Source organism: Eubalaena glacialis, chromosome 4 (genome assembly GCF_028564815.1).
Source record: "Eubalaena glacialis isolate mEubGla1 chromosome 4, mEubGla1.1.hap2.+ XY, whole genome shotgun sequence".
NCBI classification, from domain to species: domain Eukaryota; kingdom Metazoa; phylum Chordata; class Mammalia; order Artiodactyla; family Balaenidae; genus Eubalaena; species Eubalaena glacialis.
Genome location: NC_083719.1, coordinates 156,577,204 through 156,602,457, shown reverse-complemented (window position 1 = coordinate 156,602,457; position 25,254 = coordinate 156,577,204). Strand labels below are relative to the sequence as shown.

At 38.0% G+C, this 25,254-nt stretch overlaps 1 protein-coding gene and 1 long non-coding RNA gene across 8 annotated transcripts in view; one reads left to right on the top strand and one right to left on the bottom strand.

Moving 5' to 3' along the window:
* Window positions 1-2,772, top strand: part of LOC133091087 (uncharacterized) — a 38,252-nt gene extending 35,480 nt beyond the window's left edge. Inside the window, exons 2-3 of the long non-coding RNA XR_009700854.1 lie at window positions 2,157-2,408; window positions 2,664-2,772. This is a non-coding gene — a long non-coding RNA (uncharacterized LOC133091087). The remainder of the gene's footprint in view (window positions 1-2,156; window positions 2,409-2,663) is intronic.
* The window catches only part of LOC133091084 (centrosomal protein of 78 kDa-like), a 44,453-nt gene continuing 20,876 nt past the window's right edge, over window positions 1,678-25,254 (bottom strand). For 3 of the 7 annotated variants that reach the window (XM_061189944.1, XM_061189945.1, XM_061189947.1), the window contains 7 exons: window positions 19,372-19,536; window positions 17,780-17,906; window positions 16,545-16,589; window positions 14,942-15,072; window positions 4,255-4,369; window positions 3,261-3,432; window positions 1,678-2,346 (listed from right to left, as the gene is read on the bottom strand). In XM_061189944.1, the coding sequence (XP_061045927.1) occupies window positions 1,783-2,346; window positions 3,261-3,432; window positions 4,255-4,369; window positions 14,942-15,072; window positions 16,545-16,564 (1,002 nt within the window). In that variant the 5' untranslated portion in view covers window positions 16,565-16,589; window positions 17,780-17,906; window positions 19,372-19,536 and the 3' untranslated portion in view covers window positions 1,678-1,782. Of the gene's footprint in view, window positions 2,347-3,260; window positions 3,433-4,254; window positions 4,370-9,835; window positions 9,984-14,941; window positions 15,073-16,544; window positions 16,590-17,779; window positions 17,907-19,371; window positions 19,537-25,254 lie in introns of those variants that run through there. The other 4 variants (XM_061189946.1, XM_061189943.1, XM_061189948.1 and 1 more) reach the window with 2 other exon arrangements.

Sequence of the window (25,254 nt, the reverse complement as noted above, 5' to 3'; positions counted from 1 at the left end):
TCTGCTCAGATGGGGGAAGGAGACAGGTGTGCTTTCTGACAGCCCCACTGTTTTGCACTTCTACTGCTCACTGCTCACTGGCTGCTCTCTCGGTGCCTTCCTTAAACCCTTCTTCTCTTAACAAGGAAACAGGATAACAAAGTAATTAAGAGCCTGGGTTCTGCCTATCTGTGAAACAGAAACATAACCAAGGACGTAGAGAATAGACTGGTGGTTGCCAAGGGGGAGGGGGTGGGAGAGGGTTGGATTGGGAGTTTAGGATTAGCAGATGCAAACTGGTGTATATACAGGATGGATAAACAAAAAGGTCCTACATGGGACTTCCCTGGTGGTGCAGTGGTTAAGAATATGCTGGCCAATGCAGGGGACACGGGTTCGAGCCCTGGTCTGGGAAGATCCCACATGCCGCGGAGCAACTAAGCCCGTGCGCCACAACTACTGAGCCTGTGCTCTAGAGCCTGCGAGTCACAACTACTGAAGCCCGTGTGCCACAACTACTGAAGTCCATGCACCTAGAGCCCATGCTCCGCAACAAGAGAAGCCACCACAATGAGAAGCCCGTGCACCGCAAAGAAGAGTAGCCCCCGCTCACCGCAACTAGAGAAAGCCCGCGTGTGGCAACGAAGACCCAATGCAGCCAAAAATAAAAAATTAAATAAATACATTTATTTAAAAAAGTGGATGTATTTAAAGAAAACCAAAAAGGTCCTACTGTATAGCACAGGGAACTATATTCAATATCCTGTGATAAACCATAATGGAAAAGAGTATGAAAAAGAATGTATATAAATGTATAACTGAGTCACTTTCCTGTACAGCAGTAATTAACACTGTAATTCTACTATACGTCAATAAAAAATAAAATTTAAAACAACTGCCATAAAAATAATCACATAAGGGGGACTTCCCTGGTGGTCCAGCGGTTAAGACTTCGCCTTCCAATGGAGGGGGTGAGGGTTCGATCCCTGGTCGGGGAGCTAAGATCCCACATGCCTTGCAGCCAAAAAACCAAAACATAAAACAGAAGCAATACTGTAACAAATTCAATAAAGACTTTAAAAATAGTCGACATCAAAAAAAATCTTTAAAAAACAATCACATAAATCAGAAACAAATGAAACATAATAAAGTCCATACATTAAAAAAAAAGAGCATGGGCTCTGGTCACATCCCAGCTTACCACTTACTTATAGCTGTGTAATTCTGGGTAACTCACATAATGTCTCCTCAGACTCCTCATCTATAAAATGGGGATGGTAATAGTTCCCTACCTCATAGTGTTGCTGTAATCCATAAACACAGTTAAGTGCCTTGGTAAATGTTTGATGCTCTCTGGTTATTGTGAATTAAAATATGTCAATGGCTTCTGGCCATATGATTCATAATAGTTTGACATTTAACCAAATGGTAAAACTATTCCATTTATCATTCCCATCTCTTTTTACCCCTTACCCTGTTGTGTTGTTTATGTTTTCTCCCACCACAGAGTGTTAGTTCCAGGAGAGTAAAGGCTTTATTTTGTTCACTGTTGAAAGCAATAGCACCCAGAAAAGTACGGTACATATGAAGCCCTCAGTAAACACTAGCTGAATGAATGGTGCAAACTCTCACAAGGAAAAATACACCAAAACTTTCATTATAATAAAAAAGTATAGATAAATCTTTCTCTAATGGCTTCCAGTCAAGTATTTTAAAACACCATATGCTATAATAAAAACATAAGTAATTTATTAAAATTTGAAGGCAAAAACATAATTTTAAAAGATTTTAAAAGATTTAGACCTATGTTAGGTGTGACGGAGTATGGATGCCTTCTTGAAATTCACAATCAGATCCAAGAGTATCACTTTCAGAATGTTCTAGTAGATTGAGTTTACTTTTAGTTGTCTTTGATGAAACAGTCACTATTCTACTCTCTTTCTTAACAAAAATGTGTTTTTTCGAAGACTCACTTCTAATTGGTTCATTAAGCAAAGAATTATTTTGCCCAATTCCTTTGCTTTTCTGCTTTACAGGTGAGTCAGAGCAGGAATGCAGGTCCTTCCCAGGTTGTTTCTTAGCAGAGTATTTTTTGGTATATTCACCTGCTTTGCTCATTTTCTCTGAAGAAGACCTGCTATTTCTAGATAATTCCTCTTCTTTTCTTTGACTTCCAGTTCCAGAAATGACGTCTGCTGAAGGAGAACATGTTCTAGCAATGAAATCTTCAAAAGGCTCCTGCCGCTGCTCTGTGACTGGGACCCCCAGGTTGTCTTTGGAAGTTTCTAAGGCCTCCTGAGTAGAGACTGGGACATGGAAGGAGTCGAGAGGCAAAGGAATCCCAGCATCACCTGTAATTTTCTGAAACTGGAGGGAAAGACAAAAGACAAGACAAAAATTCAGTGATGAACAAAGCCAACCATTAAAAAGTAGAGTTCAAAACTTCAATGTTATTCTGTGATCTTATTATTAACACAGTAATTGATTATTCAGAAGATTTCAGAGCCAGTTTTTTTCTAATTCTATCTTGCCAAGTGATTCTCAACTTAACCTAGCTATATCCAAGGCTATGTCTGCTACATTTTCAGACTTTGGTGATTGGGGTAGCTATTACCCATTTCCTTTCCCTCACTAAAAATGAAACCCTACTCTGTAAGAAAATTAATTTCTTTTCTATCCTCCAGGCACATGTAAACAGTATATAGTTTGTGACCAGACTGTGTTCTCAAGCTGTCAGTTCCCAAGACCAGTCTGAGATTGGCTGAGGTGGGCGAAGGGGGCTCCAAGTAAGGCTAGAGGAAAAGCTGACAGGTTTCCCCTCCCATTCCCATGACCAGGTGAGTCATTATAATATCTTACATATTAGCTATGTCAAGATTACTTATTTTAAAAATTCTATCAGTACGTGTACCTTCATTAGTGTTCCTTCATTGTAAGCTGACTGCATACAAATAGAAACCTAGATAAAATATGAATAGAATAGACATTTATACAATTTAAAATTTGGAATATTTTCTGTAATGTTTTCTTTCTTCATTAAGGAGAGTTTGCTTTAACTCATAAATTTTCTAAAGAACTTCCAGTTTTCTTATGTACAACAATACAGTATCATGAAATGGGCCCACATTTACTGATCTCAGATTTGGAGAGGACTCCACAGTCTTCTAGCTCCCGAACATGTGAACTATTAGAGACTGACCATTATTATTTTCTCTCTGACTTGGTCATTTCCTTTTTGCTAATCACTCTTAGAATCATTAAGTGCTGTCCTGTCCACTTACTTGGAGATTTTGCGTTTGTACTGGGGCACTCTGTTTTGATTCTGATTTTTCTTCTTCAAGTGCCTTCTTTTCTTCTTTAGGTGGACTGCTAACAGTAGAATTCATCTGGGGACGACCTAGTAAATGAAAATCTGACTGATCTATAGCAGCCATTGTGGCCAGCTGCCCAAGCCTGGACCAGAGGAGGAAAGGAGAAAAGACAAAGGTTATTATAATCACATAAGAGCAGTTTAGATTTCCCCAGACCTACAATCATGAAATACTTCTAAAATCTTAAAAGCCAACATCCTACTCCAGACTACAAGCCTCTCTCTCCCCCAAATTCTCAGCCCTTTCCAGATTCATCCTCTAGGAGACATCCCACTGTCTCACTAGCAGCTTCAACAAGTACCACGCACCTCGTCCACTGTCTGTCACACCTCCATTCCCACACTTCTTTACCACCTTTCTCCAGTTTCCAAGAATGTGTTTGTTCCTTCCTTCCCAACACCAATTCATTCACTGACAAAACACCACTCCATCAACTATCAATCTCTACTTCCCTCTTTCAGCAAAATTGCTCCCGGTTGAGAACCACTGACCTATATCTTCCCTGAAGATTAATAATAATTTTTATGTCTAAGACAAAAATAACTTTAATTCAAACTTATCAAACAAGCAAAATAAATGAAAGATAGGAAAATTCTTATCCATTCCAGAATATTTTCAATGAAAACTGCCTTCAATTTAGTCTTTACAAAAAACTATACCTACTAATTACTCTGTCTACAGGTTACTCTTTTATAATGGGCTCCCCACTCTACCAAAGCAGGCTCCCCTATTTGCATTTCTTAAAAAATTTAATTCCTCATTTTAAAACGTCAACTATATTACCTATAATTACACTAAATTTGGCTAAATATGGCCACGTAAGTGATGAAAATTGCTCCAGTTCCTCAGCAAACTACCATTATAGTTGCAAAGAGAAGAACGCCATGAAGAGAAATGAACGAACCCAGCATCTTTAAGGAGATCCAAGAAAGCATGGAACTTCTGAAAAGAATTCTCAGTGCTGCCCAAAACACCTTCATCATCCAGGATCATGCTTGTCAATGAGTGGGCATGAAGGCCTTCAGACAAAGAGAAATTTATATTTCTTAACTGGGCATTTTCATGTTCCAGCTATAAAAGAAGACTGAAAATGTCTGACATGATTTTTTCTCATTGTCATCAAAAGTAGTCTTGTCTAGTTTCAAGGAACAAAACTAAAACACTCAAAATGTAATTAATCTGTAATTAACCTAACTCTCCACCAGTAAAGACAGAGACCATATCACACAATAACCAAAACCCCCAGGCACCCAACAAAGTTTCCTATATAACACTTGGGTGGTATATCAATAAACCAAAGTTATCGTTTTATTAATGATATTTCACAAAAGATCACATTTCTAACTGGTTAAATTCATAATGGAGCCTCATTCCACATTAGAAAATTACCTGCTTTAAGTTTCCCTTAAATTAGAAAGTGAATTATAGAATCTGATTTGAACAAAACATATTACAACTCTGCTGAATGTTAAGAATTAACTTTAGTGAGCAAAATATCTAATGCTTACGTTTAAAAGTCCTAAATCGTACCCAACCCAATTTATTAAATGTACGATCACCAATATTTTCTTTGGCTTCTTGAAAATATTCACTCCCGTGCACTCTTCCCCTTCCGCTCATCACCTATGCACTTAAAACCCCCTATAAGCTCAACTCTAGTATTTCTCAGAAAGGCTGTTATGTTCATGAGGCCCCTTTTGCCTTATATAAGCAGGTGCTCCACATTTATTGAATAAGTGTCCACCAATCCAATGGATGCACTTTGAAAAATTCCTCCCTACGTTCAACCTATGATAAAGTATATTTAGATGGAACTTTTTAGATTATGCCCTGCTTTCATGCACATTACCTAATGTAATTCTGATAGTATATATTTTTATCTTGCATTGCATTCGTACAAGTTCTCCAATATCTTAAATTTATTTAAATGATTCACTTTCCTAATTCATTGCCAGGAGAGTCTCATCATGTCTTTTATGCTACTGTATATACAGTATATGCACAAAAAGTGCTTTCTTGAATCAAAGAATCATGAACAGAAAATAAGCTAGTGTCATATGAAAGCACACACACACACACACACACACACACAAAATGAGATTTTCACATTTTTAAAAACATGCTTTCTGGAATATAGATCATATGATCACTAAATACCAGTAAATGCAAAAGTCCATATGATACAACCAATTTGCAACATATTACAGTTTTAAAGTTTACAAACTGTGTATATGGCTTAAAATCAAATCAAAATAAAACGAAAACACTCTCAAAAGTATAAGAAATTGTTTGCCTCATTGACTCATTTATCAGCCTTAAGTCTTATTACTCTTTCCTCCTTTAACTGCTTTAGGCACTCCTCCAGTTTTTCCTAAACAAACAGAGTAAATATTATAACTAATTCGTAGTATAATATCCAAAAGCCTTTCCAGCTATAGGACTCATCAGGATTTAGGGGCAGAGCCAGAAGTGAACTCAGGTTTTAGTCTGCTACTGGTAATATCATACCATGCTAGTGAAATGAATTATCAAAATCTATCAAATTAGCATAGTAAAGATTTATTTAACTTCCACTTTTTCCAACATAAATTTGTGGCAGCCCACCATAAAAGGCATATGCGTATGACATAGCAAGTCAGAAATAAATAGTTAAGACCAAGAAAGAAAACTTCTATTTTTATTTGTGGGTCTCTTTGTAGTAGGAAGTCCTATTAATGAACATGCTTAACATACCTGAATTGCATAATTGCAGATTCAAAAGCATTCTTTTAAAAAGTAATCACTTTTAAAGCAAGTTACAGTCAAGCACTGTTCCTGGAGTTCCCTGGGCATTAAATAATCTAATCATCAAAACCCTAAGAGGGGGCTTCCCTGGTGGCGCAGTGGTTAAGAATCCGCCTGCCAGTGCAGGGGACACGGGTTCGAGCCCTGGTCCGGGAAGATCCCACGTGCCGCGGAGCAACCAAGCCCGTGCGCCACGACTACTGAGCCTACGCTCTAGAGCCTCCGTGTCACAACCACTGAAGCCTGCGCGCCTAGAGCCCGTGCTCCGCAACAAGAGAAACCACCGCAATGAGAAGCCCGCACACCACTACGAAGAGTAGCCCCCGCTCGACGCAACTAGAGAAAGCCCGTGAGCAGTATCAAACACCCAGCGCAGCCAAAAATAAATAAATAAAATTAATTTATTAAAAAAAAAACCCTACGAGGAAAGAACAATCACTAACTCCATGTTATTTTACAGATGAGGGAAACAGAGGCAGAGAAGTAGAGTACAGCAGCACAGCCGAGGTGACACCACTAGGTAGCAGAGCCACACTGTGGACTCAGGAAGCTGGGTGCCATTCCTGTTCACGGAGGCGGTAGTCTTCCCATTCACCAAGGTCAATCAAATAAAATGAACACTGATAAACTCTCTTAGGAGTTTTAGGAACTAAGACACTTCGGTCCTTGAAGTGGGGACACTGCTTGCAATAGGCAGAATTCTAACAGAGCCCCTAAGACTCCTACTTACTGAAGTACACAAACCTTCCACTTATCCAATCAAACCCTAAATCTGGGTGCTGTAGTGAAGGGATTTTGCAGACGGAATTAAGATTCACAATCAGTTGATTTTTTAAGATAGGGAGATTATTCTAGGTGGATGTGACCTACTCAGGCACCCCATGAAAAGGACTTGAACTCTTCCTGAATTGAAGTACAAAAGGGACAAGAGGGAGACTCTCCATTGCTGGCTCTGAAGAAGTCCAATGCTGCGGCAGGGAAGGCAAGCGAGAGGCCTCTAGGAGCTGAGACCGTCCCCCGACTGACAGCCAGCAAGGAAATGGGGACCTCTGTCCTGCAACTGCAGAATCTGAATTATGCCGACAAGCCGAAGAAGCTTGGAGGCATTCTTTCCCAGAGCCTCTGGATGCTAACACGGCCAGACTGACATCTTGATTTCAGCTCTGTGACCCACACAAACTATGGTGAACATCCAACATTTGGGGCTCAATGTTTACACTTAAATTCACGTGCTTTAACACTCTCAGGAGGGAACCCACATGTTCCAGTGTGTATCTGAGCAGGAAACCCAGTCACGCTGTGCCTGGACTTCTGACCTGCAGAACTGTGAGCTAGTCAAATAGGTATTGTTTTCAGTCAGTGAGAATGTAGTAAAAGCATTAATATTCTACTCAACCTCCAGGTTCGTGGACAAAATAAATGATTGTCATTGTTTTGGGCCACTGTTTCGGGGTGGTTTCTTATGCAGCGATAAACAATCAGAATACCTATACTTATGAAAACAGTAAGGTATATTTATACATTTTAACTGCTTTGAACAATCACTTAAAGAATGAGGAACTCTATCATATGCCGTCATTGGGAGAGGAACTGGCATCACTTTCTGGAGAGTAGCTTTTGGTACCTAACAACAATCCTACACCAGGAGTTTACCCTAAGGAAATCAAAGATGTGGGCAAAGATTTATCTACCAACACGATGTCATAAGATTGTTTATAACCAAACCCTAGAAGAAAGCTAAGAGCCTCCAAATTGGGATTGGTTTCAATAAAAATAGCTCACCGTATGAAGGAATGCGCTGTGAAGCCACTAAGAAAAGAATGACAAGAGGTCTCAACCAGAGTTTATGAATGGGCTTCAGGAGTTCTACATTCAAAATATATCTGTGCGTTTCTCCTGGGAGATGATGCATAAGCTTAATCAAATTCTCTGATGTAGAAGAGTATTTAGTGACATGGCAAAATATTTTTGATACTTTTTTAAGACAAAAGAGCAGATTAGGTGTGTGTACATGCAGAGGTGGCTTTTATTTCCTTCAATAAGTTGTTCACTGTTTTCAAAGATTTGCTCAATGAACATATATTTTTATATTCAGAACATGTTTAAAAAATTGAGAGTCTGAGAACTTCAAATTCTTTAATGTTTCATTACTAAAGCCAGTCAAGTTTTCAATGGGGAAAAAGGGAAAAAAATTGCAAAATTCCTCTACTTTTAATATACTGGTTTAATCAATCTTCTAAAACTGATTTCAAAGAAATTCTAAACAAATAAGCAAACAAACAAAAAACCCTCACCACAATCAGAGGAAAGTAGACTAAAATTCCTGACTGGTTCTAAATAGCACATCAAAGTGCAATTACATGAAATAGTTTCTCCCTCTAATGGAGGGAATTAGAACACAGTGTGAAATTTTTGTGAAAAAGTGTACCCTCCTCCTACAAAGTATTAATAATTCATGTCCCTTACATGGAAATATGGAACCAAAAAAGTTAGAAAGTAAAATTGCTTGATATTCTATTACTTAAGTAAGACTAATGATAAGGCTTTGGAATAATTTTCCTTCCTGTCATCTGCTCTCCTTCCTCCCTTCTGTACACTGGCTAGGGTGATTTTTCTGGGACAAAGCTCCCATCGTATTGGATATCAAATTTTATGTTCAACTTTTCTCCATTTAACATTGAAATCAATCATTTCTCATATAATCAGGGGATTCATAACCTTGATTTTTTTTTGTGGGCTACAAAATGTTCCACTGAGTGGGTTTACTGGTTAACCATTTTACACATTTAAATTCTTTCCAACTTTTCAATATTATAAGACAAAATAACCGTTTTTATGCATGAAGGCTTTTTTCCATATTGAGAATAACATTCTTACAATAAATCCATAAAAATGAGTTTGAGATCAAAGCAAATGAATATTTTTAAGGCTCTGAGGTACCTATCTCCAAACTTCTTTCCAAAAGATTTCTGAGATTTTATACTGCCATCAGCGATGTATCACTTGGTATATAACCTCTACTATAACTGTTGGCTTACTTCCTCACCTAGAGTGCAAGTTATTTGAAGATAGGGGGTGTATTTTATTAAGTGTTTATCCCCAGCACCTGTGCCTAGCACAACGTAGACAGTCAATAAATAATTGCTTAATAAGGAAAATCCCTGCCAATACAAGATGTACGTGTGTGAAAGACAGACTGTGTTTTTCTCTAACTGGATAGATGAAAACTTGTCATCTTCTTTAATGTGCAATTTTTTTGCTTATAATTAGTAATTAAATTTCTCTTTTATATTATATTGTAAAAATTCAGATTCTCTGAGGCAAATGGGCCTGGCACTACCCATTAGCTATATAACCTTGGACAAGTTCTATAACTCTAGGCCTCAACTTCCTCATCTATAAAATGGAGATAAGCTCCCATATCACAGAGCTCTTGTGAGGATTACATGATTTAAAACACATATAAAATTAGAAGACTGCTTGGTACACAGCATATGTTCAATTAATGCTGAATGAATGAACATGTGAACGCAAGCAGTAGTGAAGGGCTTAAAATGAAATAGTCTCATCCCACTCCCACATCCAGCACTCAAGAAGCGACCGATTCTGTACGCAGGTTTTTAATTGTAAAATACGATATGTGTACTGAGAAGTGCACAGGACAAAACTGTCAATGTGACAAATAAAAAGAGAATACTTACATAACCACTACTCGAATCTGAAAGTATTGATACTTGTCAGCATCTCAAAAACCCCCCATATCGTTTTCTCATCACAAGCTCCTTCCCTCTTCCCGGTTAAACACCATCCTCATTTCTCGACAATCATTTCCTTTAACCTGCATGCATCCTTAACAAAAGAGTTTAGTTTTGTCAACATCTAACTTTATGTAGAGGATCATAGTATATGAAGTCTTTTCTATCTTATTTCTTTCACTCAACATTGGTTTAAAAGATTCATCCACATTGCAGCCTGTAGCTCTAGTTCATTCAATTTTATTGCTTGATTGTTTTCCCACTGTATGAATACACATAATTTATTTAATTTTTGACTCTTAATGGACATTTGGGTTGTTTTCAGTTTGTGCTAATGCAAATCATGGACAGGAATCCTGCTGTACCGGTTATTCTGGTGCATTTACACAGGGCAGGGGCGAGGGCTGCTGGGTCACAGGCTATTTATATACCTTCAGTTGATGGAGAGTGCTAAATGCTTTCCAAAGTAGTTGTGTCGATTTATACTCCAGTATAAGCAGGGTAGAAGATTCCCATAGTACTCCAGGTCTACAATACCTGATACTACCAGACTTTATTTATGTATTTGTCAATCTGATTGGCATGTAGTTTCATTGGTTTTGACTCACTTTTCTCTTATTACTTAATGAAGTCGTACACTTTTCTGTGTTCACTGGCTGTTTGGATTTCCTTTTTTATGAGGTTTATGTCAACTATTGTTATTTTTTATTCTTATTTTTTAAATTATTATTTATTTATTTTTGGCTGTGTTGGGTCTTCGTTGCTGCGTGCAGGCTTTCTCTAGTTGCGGCGAGCGGGGGCTACGCTTCATTGCAGTGGCTTCTCTTGTGGAGCACAGGATCTAGGCGCGCGGGCTTCAGTAGCTGTGGCATGTGGGCTCAGTAGTTGTGGCTCACAGGCTCTAGAGCGCAGGCTCCGTAGTTGTGGCGCACGGGCTTCGTTGCTCCGCGGCATGTGGGATCTTCCTGGACCAGGGCTCGAACCCATGTCCCCTGCCTTGGCAGGCAGATTCTTAACCACCAGGGAGGTCCAACTATTGTTATTTTGAATTCTTCTCCATTTCCAAGTAATACTCTTACATGACTATTTTCTGACTAAATTTGAGGCATTATCTGTTGACTTTCTGATTTACTAAGTAAGGGTTTAGTTCCTTTACACTCTTTCCTATGTCCACACTGCTCAGTAAAGTTATGTCATCATTAGTTATTCCACTGCTCATGATCTCTTTGACTTGTAGTGATATACTTAAAAACCTACATTGTTGATCCACTATAAACTCTCTCAGCGTCACGCTTTGTAAAATGAGGACATTCAAACCATCTTCCCTTTTTTCTACCTCCTGTCTATCTTCCAAACCTAGCTTTTATGTTGTCAAAGTTGAAATTTATATTCTGTTCTATGTGCAGTTAAGTCTTCTGTTATTTGAGAGTCAGTAGGGAGTAAGGTTTAAGAGAACAGGCAGAGAGCCTAAACTCAAAGCCTCGATCCAACCCTAAATTCGGTACAGCCTGGGCAAGTTCCTTCCCTGTCTTAGCATCCTTTTCTCAAAAGTGGGAATGATATTAGCACCAACCTCATAAGGCTATTCAGAGGATTAAATGAGTTAATATATGCAAAAACACTTAGAGCCTAATATATACTAAGTACATACTAGTACACAATACATTTCAGTACATACCAAGTTAATACTAATACATACTAAGTATAGTTTAGGTTAGTTATTTGTTATTACATGCAAGTTGACAATAAAAGCTGCAAACCAAGACAGTATTGCCATTATTACAATTAAATTAATATTGCCCACTGCAGATGTACTGTGTCTCTGTGTATAGACTACACCTCGTTCCATACTGTGTCAGTGTCACTGCCCTTGTGCAGGGTGACCACATACCCCAAGCCGCCGTGGGCTGTTCCAGTTTATACCTGTTGTCCTGATGTTACAGCATTAGAGCGCCTCCTTACACTATTGAAGTGTAAGGAGTTTGGACAAGTTCTGGTTTGGACAACAAATTAGATAGGTGGTCATTACCCCTGTGTGTCACTGAAAACGGGGACATCTATAGTGTCAAGTTTAAGTGGATTCTTCTCTTCCTCACCAATAGTAGGTTAAAAATCAACCATAGTTTAGTTTGCTTCATGTTTATGTCAGTATAGCCTTTTCTCCTCTGGAGTTCAAGTTCCTTCTCCTCTTCCTCTCCCTCCTCCCTTCCAACAGTGCCTAATACCTAGTAAGTACAATATGCCTCAAGGTGTTTCTAAGCTCTCAATCACACAATCAATAGAAGCCTCTCCAATCTAGACTAGCTGCTCTCTGCACTGAATCCCCTATTACCTTCCTTCTTGGTTTATTGCCTCATTTTGCTGGATTATTTCTATAAATAGCTTAAGGTGTAGCACAGGAGGTAAATTTTTCAAATTTCTTTGTGTACAAAATATCTCATTCAGCCTCCACTTATGACTGATAGTTTGGCTGGATACAAAACCCTAGGGTGAAAATTATGTGCTGGAAAAATTTGGAGGTATCTTTCTCATGCCTTCCAGCATCCATGGTGCTGATGACAAGTATGATAAAGTCAGATTTTAACTTTTTTTTTTTAGGTGACCAGTATTTTTCTCTCTGGAATGGATGTATCCTCTCAGTATTTTATTCTATTTTAATTTATTTTTTCAGTATTTTAATGTTTCACAATGAAGGGTGCCTAGGTATGAGTCTATTCTTGTTCATCTTGCTCAAAACTTGAGTAACTATTTTCAATCTGAGGCCTGATGTCTACTTTCAGCTGTGGGGAATTTTGTTGCCCTTTGACAGCTTCCCTCCATTTTTTGTCTGGGTCTGGAGTTTCTTTTTTTTTTTTTTTTAAACATCTTTATTGAAGTATAATTGCTTTACAATGGTGTGTTAGCTTCTGCTTTATAACAAAGTAAATCAGTTATACATATACATATGTTCCCATATCTCTTCCCTCTTGCAAGGGTCTGGAGTTTCTAATGGTAACATGTTGGATCTCCCAGATGCAGCCTCTCTAACATATTGCTATCACATTTTCCATTGTGTCGTTCTTTTTTATATACTGAGAAATTTTTTAAATTCCTACTGAATTTATTTCAGCAACCATATTTTCATTTCCAAGACACCTCTCTTGCTTTCTGACCATTCTCTTTTTAATTAACACCCTAGTCTTATTTTATAGTTGCTAGCTCTTTTTAAACCTCTCTCAGGATACTAATTAGGGTTTTTTCTTAAATTATTTTGTTCCCTAAATTGTCCCCGGTCCTACCAGGATATGTTTTCACTCTTTTTCCCCCTCTCTCACGTCGTAAGCTTTACTCAACTATCAGGCAAATGACAGTTATTTTCTATTTAAGAATGAGCGCAGAAAGCTCCCTGAAGTCAACGATTGATTGGCTTCTTATGCAGGAAGAAGTGGGGAGTGACTGTAATAGGATCCCCCCCAAACACTCTTTTCTAGGGTGTAAAAACTCACACTAGCTGCCCTAGTTCTCCCCAGTTTCACTGTTTTCAAAATTAAAATCATCTCATTTCAGGAGCGTGAGGGCGGGGCTGGGAGTCCACTCCTCCAAACACAACCCTTCAATGAGCTCCCCTATTTCAGTCACACTTTTAACTAACTCCACCCTCTCTCCTACATGCGCATCAAAGCATGAAGCTACTTCTGCAGGTGGGGTCAGAATCCTCCTCAGTTGCAGGTGGTCCCTGTGCATATTCTAGGTGATGCTTTTCCTCTGTTCTACTGCTTCAGTTTCACACTCTTCCACGTGTCTTCCGTCTTTCAAAACTATGTTGAAATCTCTTGACTGTTGTTGGCTTATGTACTTAAACACTTTGATACCATCCTTGTAGTGTCTTGTCAAAACGGAGAAGAGCTGCAAGGGTTCTCAGTGCATTCTGAATCTGCTATTCTGTGGTCCCAGTGTTTAAAGTTCTTGGTCTTCCCCAGTCTATCACTGCTTTTAGAAATACAATCTCCTGTTCTACTCATGAAGGAAATGAATACAACACATCTAAAATGACAAGGAATGCGGGTTAGATGCTCTAGGGTCTTGTCGTACTCTGCAATTTACTAAGAAACCACTTATGTGCTACAAATTGTAGGTGCTCATTTATAAAACGAAAGAGGGTAACTCTACATGAACTATAGATTTCTCCTACTGTAACATTTCATAATTTTCTAAGTTTTCTTAAAATTTCTCTATATTATCATTAATTTTAATTAAAAAAATAAAAATCTAACTTTCTCTTTTGAAAATCAAAGAGTAATTACCATAGTCCTACAATAATGGGATAATTAGTTCTGAAACCTGTCAAGTTTCATGTTTCATATGAAAAGAGAATCATATTAAATAATTTTTAAAAATTAAACATGGACTTTGTAGCACAAAGACAAGGTTCCCCCAAATGGTATTCCCTTATTTACTAGAAATGTTCAGCTCTGCATTAAAGTTGAAATAAAACAAATATATTATTTTTGAGGTACAAAAGTTTCTTATGAAAATCAGTTTTTCTTTTCTGTCCATACAAACAAAAGTACGGAATCACATTAGATGTCAGGTTTATTAGGGAATATAATGTAGCTTCTTGAGGTTTTTTATTTTAGGAAAGGAGAATATTAACATCAAAACTTTTTTCAACTTTACTTTTATTTAAAATGAGGCCATATTTTCCTCTTATAAAAAGAGAGTTCAACTAGAACTGTCAATTTTCTCATTTGTAAAACAAGAGCACTGAATCAGCTGACTATATTCATTCAGAACTCAATTTCTTTATCTTATGATCACTAAGGTTCTCCCTAAATCGAATAGCCTAAGGTTCTAAGGAAAGGAAACTATATTACTAATGACATGTTTTGATTTTTATTTCTTAGAGTTCAAATGTCCACCATTCACCTTGGTCTAAGCTTAAGGAACCATTCAAGGGGATACAATGCAGATGGGAGGAGAAAACAGAACCCTCACTCAAGCTGTGCAGTGTTGCAATCAGGCTTCCATTTGAAAAATAATCTTCTCTATAGCTTTAAAGTGATAACTTTGTACCTGCAATGCTTCTTGTTTCAAACTGATTTTCTCTGGCTCTTCCTGAACACTTTCTGAGGAATCTTCGACCTCTTCGATTTCTGAGGAGGAAGGACTCTCTACTGTCACAGTCACAGGAAATTCTGATGGACCTGAGTGTCACAAGAAGAAGATAGGAAACCACAGAGTTGTTAAACTGAAGTGCAAAGAAAGAAGACAAGATTGTATAAAAGATAACACACACACACACAAAAAATAAATAAAAAAAAATTTAAAAAAAGATAACACAAGCCAGATACCAAATATCCAAATATTAGAGGACATTTAACAAAAGTGATCTGACGTATCATTATTTATAAATGTCTCTCACTGTTCCTTAGTCTAAAACAGGCAATGACTAAGTAAAAGTACAGTAATTTATTTTTGCTATGTTACTGTACAGACCTCTGTTGTACATGGTTAGGATTAGTAATGGGAATTGCCCATATTATTTTATTAAGTTTCTTTCACAGAAGCCAAGTGAAGAGCCAAGATAAACATTTTTTCTCAGATCAACTTTATACTGCAAATGAAAAATTTATTCTTTACCATCAGACGAAAACAGTCTGGAAGAAAATGTAGTTTTTCGGAGGAAAATACATCGGTAAAGGGACTGATGAATAATCAGAAAGTCAACATATCTAAGCTGTGAATAACAGACGTTAGAATTTTAAAAAATAAATCACATATACATACACAACTAAAACTGACCCATCAAAAATTTCATCTTCTCATCAACCTTAAGCCAAAACTAGGGTAACAGTAATACAATTCTCCTGTCAAGCTTCACTGCCACTGCAATGTTGTTCCATAGGACATTTCCAAACATTTAAAAACTGACCTGGCCACAACCCCATAAAGGTCTACAGATCATACAGAAGTGTGCTGGGATTATATAACTACGCAGAAGACAAGTCACTAGCACATCATTTTCACAACAAGCAGCAAACCTGCAGCATAGGAAACTCCCAACAGGAGAACGAGGCGCACACCCCTCCCTCTGGGCATGCAAGGGCAGGACTGACACCCAAGGTGCTCTTCTCTCAATCTCAGCAGTGGTGCCTTTCACAGAGCAACTATGCAGTCTCCCAAGACCACTGGGAAGGAGAATCTGATACTGACAGTATTAGCTTGCCATGAGGCCATAAGTGAGGGAATGTGTGTGGCCTTGGTGAGAGAGCAGAGGTTTGGGAGATGTTGCTTTGTATTGGCTTTCAGATCAGGAATTTGTACATATAGCCTGCAAACAACATTTCTTGAAAACATATGAACATTCTTGAGTATGACAGCTCCACGTGAGGGGTCAGAAATGGCAGTCAAGTTCGTTTCACTGGGTAACAGCTGATTTGCGGACTGGAGAACAGGCTTCCTTGTTTACAGACATAACCACAAGGCTGCCAGTTGTGTGCGAAATCCACACAACTATACGGTTGCATTGGGAGAGCGACCAGACAAGTTTTACATGGATTTATTTCAGAGAGGGAAATGCTTCTTGTAAGGCTCTGTCAGTTTAAAAAGCAAAAAGAATGACCACCCACCTTTCCCAATTCAACCCCTACATATCATAAATATGATAGCTACATACCTGCACCTGACTACATACATCACGAGTCTGATGAATGGAAAACCCCTAAAAAGATATCAACAAAACGAAGTTAGATCTTGATGTAAATACATCACCAGTTAAATCCAGTTAATACAACTATTTAGTATTATGTACAGTATCCATACAGAATTGTGTATAAAAATAAATAAGCTCAAAAGAAGGACCTGGAGGCCTCTGCTACAGAGAAAACTGAACAGAATTCAGCCGACTGGCTTGGTGATAACTCTCTGAACTGCTGAGAGGCCCCTTCAGTTCCTATGTTCAGGATGGTTGAGATTTCGGTCTCACTTCTTTAAATGGTGATATTAATCGTTCTCTAATTTACCACTCTGTGTGATGAGGATGGACCTGAGATTAAGTGTCTCACCAAGAAGATAGGAAACCACAGAGTTGTTAAACTCAAGTGCAAAGACTGGGGATTCAACACTATAGTTTATGCAACAGCAATTCACATTACCATTTGCAAAAAATTAGTTGGTTGTCCAATAGGGATTATAAACATCCATTTAACATGAGCTACTGAACAGATACTTTACACAGTAACTCCTTCAAGTACTATTTAAAATCAATTCTCTTTGTTTTCTTAAGCAATTGTTAACCCCCAATTTCGTGAATACTACCAAGTAAGTCACGTGAAAATCATCTAGAGCAATCTATTTCACTTAACAAGCCTAAAGCTATAATTCAACCATTTTATTTACTGTTCTATGACAAAAATTACTATGAACAGCTATCCCCTGGATAAGTAATCAGCTAAAGCTAGTTTGACTCACTAAATCTGATTTACTGAGTTAATAAGCCAGTTGATTTAGAATAGGTCTAATGCAGATTTCTCATCCATTCTGCATTAAACTACTTCCCATGCCTAAAATGTCTTTTTTCCCATTCGTACATATCCAAATTCCTACTTCTGTGCTGTAGGGCTTGGCTCAACTACACCTGCCTTTAGTGAAACTTTTCTCACCTGCACAATTGGAGATAATTTTAGTCTCCTCATGACTGCCACGGGGTTACCTCTGTTGTGACACTTGAGAAACAACTTGAAACTCCCAATTACTTTTTGTTTTTCTTCCTTAGAGGGCTCATTAGGCAGAAGCCATGTGTGAGTTATCTTTTTTCCTCTATAGAAAGCACCAGAGACCGCCCACGTAATGGAAGTTCCAAAATAAAGAATTCTGAATGACTGAAAAAGACAGGGAATGCAAACACATTACCTGTTGCTTTTTGCACGTTCTGCAGTACGCCACGGCAGGAAACCAGACACACCAGGTTCAGGACCATAACATTCTTTACCAGCAGAGTGTTTCCTTCCATTACTTACAGGTTTCTTTGTGGCCAATCCTATGTTTGACAAAGCACGAAACAAGGAATCAAGATGCACCAAAGGTCTACAGAGCAACTCTCAAACGTGTACAGTTTGAAAGGAATCAAACAGGCACTGGACAATGATGCCAAGGCCATTAAAAAAAGGATCGTTTTGTAAAAAGGTTTTACATAAGCCAGCATTTTTTACAAATATAAGTTCTCTACAGTAACAAGTTATTTTAACTAAAACAAAAGTATTGAGATGTGCAGAAATGGAAAAATAAATTTTTAAAAAATCCCAAAGTATGATCCATTTTATGTATCATGCAGAAACACTCAAGTTTATTGAATCTTAGAACACCTTTGGCATTTCTGAATCTCAAGGATAGTGAAACACAGGTACACCCATGACTTCTGCCAAACAGAATCTTCAGAATTAGACCAAAATTTCAATTTAAGATGAATTTTTCTATGTAAAAACAATAAAAGTTATAAGACTGCAAGTTGCTGGGTGGTAGGTGAGTCAATGTTACTCTCCTATAAGCCTGTCAACCTTCACTGCTCCTTTGATTTCATATAGAAAACACACAAAAAAACAAATGAAACCCACTGGATAAGAGAGTGAAATGTGGAGACTTATCCTATATTTCAGTAGGAAAGAGGCAAGTATCTTTATATGAAATATTTGGTTGCAAAAACTAGACCTACGTGTTAATATTTTATTTAGAACAAGCCATATATTAAAATTCACATTTAAATATTTAATTTGAATTTACTGAAAACAAACATCATAGGTTAAAATGGTTATATTTATCCTTCAAATCTATTATATTTCATGTTATTTTATTTATTTATTTTAATAGATCTTTATTGCAGTATAATTGCTTCACAATTCTGCGTTAGTTTCTGTTGCACAACAAAGCGAATCAGCCATATGCATACACATGTCCCCATATCCCCTCCCTCTTGAGCCTCCCTCCCACCCTCCCTATCCCACCCCTCTAGGTCATCGCAAAGCACCGAGCTGATCTCCCTGTGCTATGCTGCTGCTTTCTACATTTTAGCAGCATTAGGATGGAGTGTAAAATAGTGTATGTGGTAATATAGGATAAATATTTCATAGAGTGTAGCTTATTGATAATCACCACATGATCCTGTGTGATTTAACATGCCTCTTAAAAATATATAGGAGCTCAGTTCATTTTGTGCTTTTTTATTTTGTTTTTTAACTTAATTACCCTCCAAAAAAAATGTCTGTATGCATGTGGTTTGTATGTGTATACCCTTCCTTTACTTTCAGAAACTAATGCAAATACATTTGTATTAAAATTTTTTTTAATTACACTTTTCGTGTTAGGAGATAAAAAAAAATTTCTAATAAAAGTTCCCATCTTTTTTAGGCATACATAACTACAATATAAATGTGACACAATTCACACCATTATCTTACCCCTATACTCACCTGGATCTAAGTATATACCCAGCTATTGATTTGGCTTACCTCTATGTCTCCAAATAACTGAGGCAAATACAAAAAATAGCCCAAGAACGTAGGTGTAGCTCTGCCCGGGAGGGTCGCCATGGGCCGGGCCGGGCTCGGTTGCGGCATGCTGCAGCTCGGGCTGGGACAGCCTTCGAAAATTCCGGGGCGCAGAGAAACTGAACTCTAAGATTTTAGACAAACATAAGAGAACTGATTGGCTGAAAGGGAGACAAGGAAACAGTGACTTTGGATTCCCTCCAGCAACATTTGTCAGACCACCTGAATAAGCATTCTGCACAAACCAGACAAAACAAAACACACAGGATTTTAAACTCAAGTACTTTTGGAAATACAGAATGTTATGCCATTCTTTTCCTGGTGGTTCAAGGTCCATTAAAGTTGCCTACAGTGGATGAAAGGCTCTTGGTGCTCCAGCCAGGCATCAGGGCTGTGCCTCTGAGGTGGGAGAGCCAACTTCAGGACACTGGTCCACAAGAGACCTCCCAGCTCCACGTAATACCAAACGGCGAAAATCTCTCAGAGATCTTCATCTCAACATCAAGACCCAGCTTCACTCAACGACCAGCAAGCGACAGTGCTGGACACCCTATGCCAAACAACTAGCAAGACAGGAACACAGCCCCATCCATTAACAGAGAGGCTGCCTAAAATCATAATAAGGCCACAGACACCCCAAAACACACCACCAGACGTGGACGTGCCCACCAGAAAGACAAGATCCAACCTCATCCACCAGAACACAGGCACCAGTCCCCTCCACCAGGAAGCCTACACAACCCACTGAACCAACCTTAGCCACTGGGGACAGATACCAAAAACAACGGGAACTATGAACCTGCAGCCTGTGAAAAGGAGACCCCAAACACAGTAAGACAAGCAAAATGAGAAGACTAAAAAACACACAGCAGGTGAAGGAGCAGGGTCAAAACACACCAGACCTAACAAATGAAGAGGAAATAGGCAGTCTACCTGAAAAAGAATTCAGAATAATGATAGTAAAGATGATCCAAAATCTTGGAAATAGAATAGACAAAATGCAAGAAACATTTAACAAGGACATAGAAGAACTAAAGAGGAACCAAGCAATGATGAAAAACACAGTAAATGAAATTAAAAATACTCTAGACGGGATCAATAGCAGAATAACTGAGGCAGAAGAACGGATAAGTGCCCTGGAAGATAAAATAGTGGAAATAACTACTGCAGACCAGAATAAAGAAAAAAGAATGAAAAGAACTGAGGACAGTCTCAGAGACCTCTGGGACAACATTAAACGCACCAACATTCGAATCATAGGGGTCCCAGAAGAAGAAGAGAAAAAGAAAGGGACTGAGAAAATATTTGAAGAGATTATAGTTGAAAACTTCCCTAATATGGGAAAGGAAATAGTTAATCAAGTCCTGGAAGCACAGAGAGTCCCATACAGGATAAATCCAAGGAGAAACATGCCAAGACACATATTAATCAAACTATCAAAAATTAAATATAAAGAAAACATATTAAAAGCAGCAAGGGAAAAACAACAAATAACACACAAGGGAATCCCCATAAGGTTAACAACTGATCTTTCAGCAGAAACTCTGCAAGCCAGAAGGGAGTGGCAGGATATACTTAAAGTGTTGAAGGAGAAAAACCTACAACCAAGGTTACTCTACCCAGCAAGGATCTCATTCAGATTTGATGGAGAAATTAAAACCTTTACAGACAAGCAAAAGCTGAGAGAGTTCAGCACCACCAAACCAGCTTTACAACAAATGCTAAAGGAACTTCTCTAGGCAAGAAACACAAGAGAACGAAAACACCTACAATAACAAACCCAAAACATTTAAGAAAATGGGAATAGGAACATACATATCGATAATTACCTTAAATGTAAATGGATTACATGCTCCCACCAAAAGACACAGACTGGCTGAATGGATACAAAAACAAGACCCATATATATGCTGTCTACAAGAGACCCACTTCAGACCTAGGGACACATACAGACTGAAAGTGAGGGGATGGAAAAAGATATTCCATGCAAATGGAAATCAAAAGAAAGCTGGAGTAGCAATTCTCATATCAGACAAAATAGACTTTAAAATAAAGACTATTACAATAGACAAAGAAGGACAGTATATAATGATCAAGGGATCACTCCAAGAGGAAGGTATAACAATTGTAAATATTTATGCACCCAACATAGGAGCACCTCAATACATAAGGCAAATACTAACAGCCATAAAAGGGGAAATCGACAGTAACACAATCATAGTAGGGGACTTTAACACCCCACTTTCACCAATGGACAGATCATCCAAAATGAAAATAAATAAGGAAACACAAGCTTTAAATGATACTTTAAACAAGATGGACTTAATTGATATTTATAGGACATTCCACCCAAAAACAACAGAAAACACATTTTTCTCAAGTGCTCATGGAACATTCTCTAGGATAGATCATATCTTGGGACACAAATCAAGCCTTGGTAAATTTAAAAAAATTGAAATCGTATCAAGTATCTTTTCTGACCACAACGCTATGAGACTAGATATCAATTACAGGAAAAGATCTGTAAAAAATACAAACACATGGAGGCTACACAATACACTACTTAATAACGAAGTGATCACTGAAGAAATCAAAGGGGAAATCAAAAAATACCTAGAGACAAATGACAATGAAAACACGACGATCCAAAACCTATGGGATGCAGCAAAAGCAGTTCTAAGAGGGAAGTTTATAGCAATACAAGCCTACATCAAGAAACAGGAAACATCTCGAATAAACAACCTAACCTTGCACCTAAAGCAATTAGAGAAAGAAGAACAAAAAAACCCCAAAGCTAGCAGAAGGAAAGAAATCATAAAGATCAGATCAGAAATAAATGAAAAAGAAATGAAGGAAACAATAGCAAAAATCAATGAAACTAAAAGCTGGTTCTTTGAGAAGATAAACAAAATTGATAAACCATTAGCCAGACTCATCAAGAGAAAAACGGAGAAGACTCAAATCAATAGAATTAGAAATGAAAAAGGAGAAGTAACCACTGACACTGCAGAAATACAAACGATGATGAGAGATTACTACAAGCAACTCTATGCCAATAAAATGGACAACCCGGAAGAAATGGACAGATTCTTAGAAAAGCACAACCTGCCAAGACTGAACCAGGAAGAAATAGAAAATATGAACAGACCAATCACAAGCACTGAAATTGAAACTGTGATTAAAAATCTTCCAACACACAAAAGCCCAGGACCAGATGGCGTCACAGGCGAATTCTATCAAACATTTAGAGAAGAGCTAACACCTATCCTTCTCAAACTGTTCCAAAATATTGCAGAGGGAGGAACACTTCCAAACTCATTCTACGAGGCCACCATCACCCTGATACCAAAACCAGACAAAGATGTCACAAAGAAAGAAAACTACAGGCCAATATCACTGATGAACATAGATGCAAAAATCCTCAACAAAATACTAGCAAACAGAATCCAACAGCACATTAAAAGAATTATACAACATGATCAAGTGGGGTTTATTCCAGGAATGCAAGGATTCTTCAATATACGCAAATCAATCAACGTGATACATCATATTAACAAATTGAAGGAGAAAAACCATATGATCATCTCAACAGATGCAGAGAAAGCTTTCGACAAAATTCAACACCCATTTATGATAAAAGCCCTGCAGAAAGTAGGCATAGAGGGAACTTTCCTCAACATAATAAAGGCCAAATATGACAAACCCACAGCCAACATTGTCCTCAATGGTGAAAAACTGAAACCATTTCCACTAAGATCAGGAACAAGACAAGGTTGCCCACTCTCACCACTATTATTCAACATAGTTTTGGAAGTGTTAGCCACAGCAATCAGAGAAGAAAAAGAAATAAAAGGAATCCAAATCGGAAAAGAAGAAGTAAAGCTGTCACTGTTTGCAGATGACATGATACTATACATAGAGAATCCTAAAGATGCTACCAGAAAACTACTAGAGCTAATCAATGAATTTGGTAAAGTAGCAGGATACAAAATTAATGCACAGAAATCTCTTGCATTCCTATATACTAATGATGAAAACTCTGAAAGTGAAATTAAGAAAACACTCCCGTTTACCATTGCAACAAAAAGAATAAAATATCTAGGAATAAACCTACCTAAGGAGACAAAAGACCTGTATGCAGAAAATTATAGGACACTGATGAAAGAAATTAAAGATGATACAAATAGATGGAGAGATATACCATGTTCTTGGATTGGAAGAATCAACATTGTGAAAATGACTCTGCTACCCAAAGCAATCTAGAGATTCAATGCAATCCCTATCAAACTACCACTGGCATTTTTCACAGAACTAGAACAAAAAATTTCACAATTTTTATGGAAACACAAAAGACCCCGAATAGCCAAAGCAATCTTGAGAACGAAAAATGGAGCTGGAGGAATCAGGCTCCCTGACTTCAGACTATATTACAAAGCTACAGTAATCAAGACAGTTTGGTACTGGCACAAAAACAGAAATATAGATCAATGGAACAGGATAGAAAGCCCAGAGATAAACCCACGCACATATGGTCACCTTATCTTTGATAAAGGAGGCAAGCATATACAGTGGAGAAAAGACAGCCTCTTCAATAAGTGGTGCTGGGAAAATTGGACAGGTACATGTTAGAACACTCCCTGACACCATACACAAAAATAAACTCAAAATGGATTAAAGACCTAAGTGTAAGGCCAGACACTATCAAACTCTTAGAGGAAAACATAGGCAGAACACTCTATGACATAAATCACAGCAAGATCCTTTTTGACCCACCTCCTAGAGAAATGGAAATAAAAACAAAAATAAACAAATGGGACCTAATGAAACTTAAAAGCTTTTGCACAGCAAAGGAAACCATAAACAAGACCAAAAGACAACCCTCAGAATGGGAGAAAATATTTGCAAATGAAGCAACTGACAAAGGATTAATCTCCAAGATTTACAAGCAGCTCATGCAGCTCAATAACAAAAAAACAAACAACCCAATCCAAAAATGGGCAGAAGACCTAAATAGACATTTCTCCAAAGAAGATATACAGATTGCCAACAGACACATGAAAGAATGCTCAACATCATTAATCATTAGAGAAATGCAAATCAAAACTACAATGAGGTATCATCTCACACCGGTCAGAATGGCCATCATCAAAAAATCTAGAAACAATAAATGCTGGAGAGGGTGTGGAGAAAAGGGAACACTCTTGCACTGTTGGTGGGAATGTAAATTGATACAGCCACTATGGAGAACAGTATGGAGGTTCCTTAAAAAACTAAAAATAGAACTACCATACGACCCAGCAATCCCACTACTGGGCATATACCCTGAGAAAACCATAATTCAGAAAGAGTCATGTACCAAAATAGTCATTGCAGCTCTGTTTACAATAGCCAGGACATGGAAGCAACCTAGGTGTCCATCATCGGATGAATGGATAAAGAAGATGTGGCACATATATACAATGGAATATTACTCAGCCATAAAAAGAAATGAAATGGAGGTATTTGTAATGAGGTGGATGGAGTTAGAGTCTGTCATACAGAGTGAAGTAAGTCAGAAAGAGAAAAAGAAATACAGTATGCTAACACATATATATGGAATCTAAGAAAAAGAAAAAAAAAAGGTCATGAAGAACCTAGAGGCAAGACGGGAATAAAGACACAGACCTACTAGAGAATGGACTTGAGGATATGGGGAGGGGGAGGGGTGAGATGTGACAGGGTGAGAGAGTGGCATGGACATATATACACTACCAAATGTAAAATAGATAGCTAGTGGGAAGCAGCCGCATAGCACAGGGAGATCAGCTCGGTGCTTTGTGACCACCTAGAGGGGTGGGATAGGGA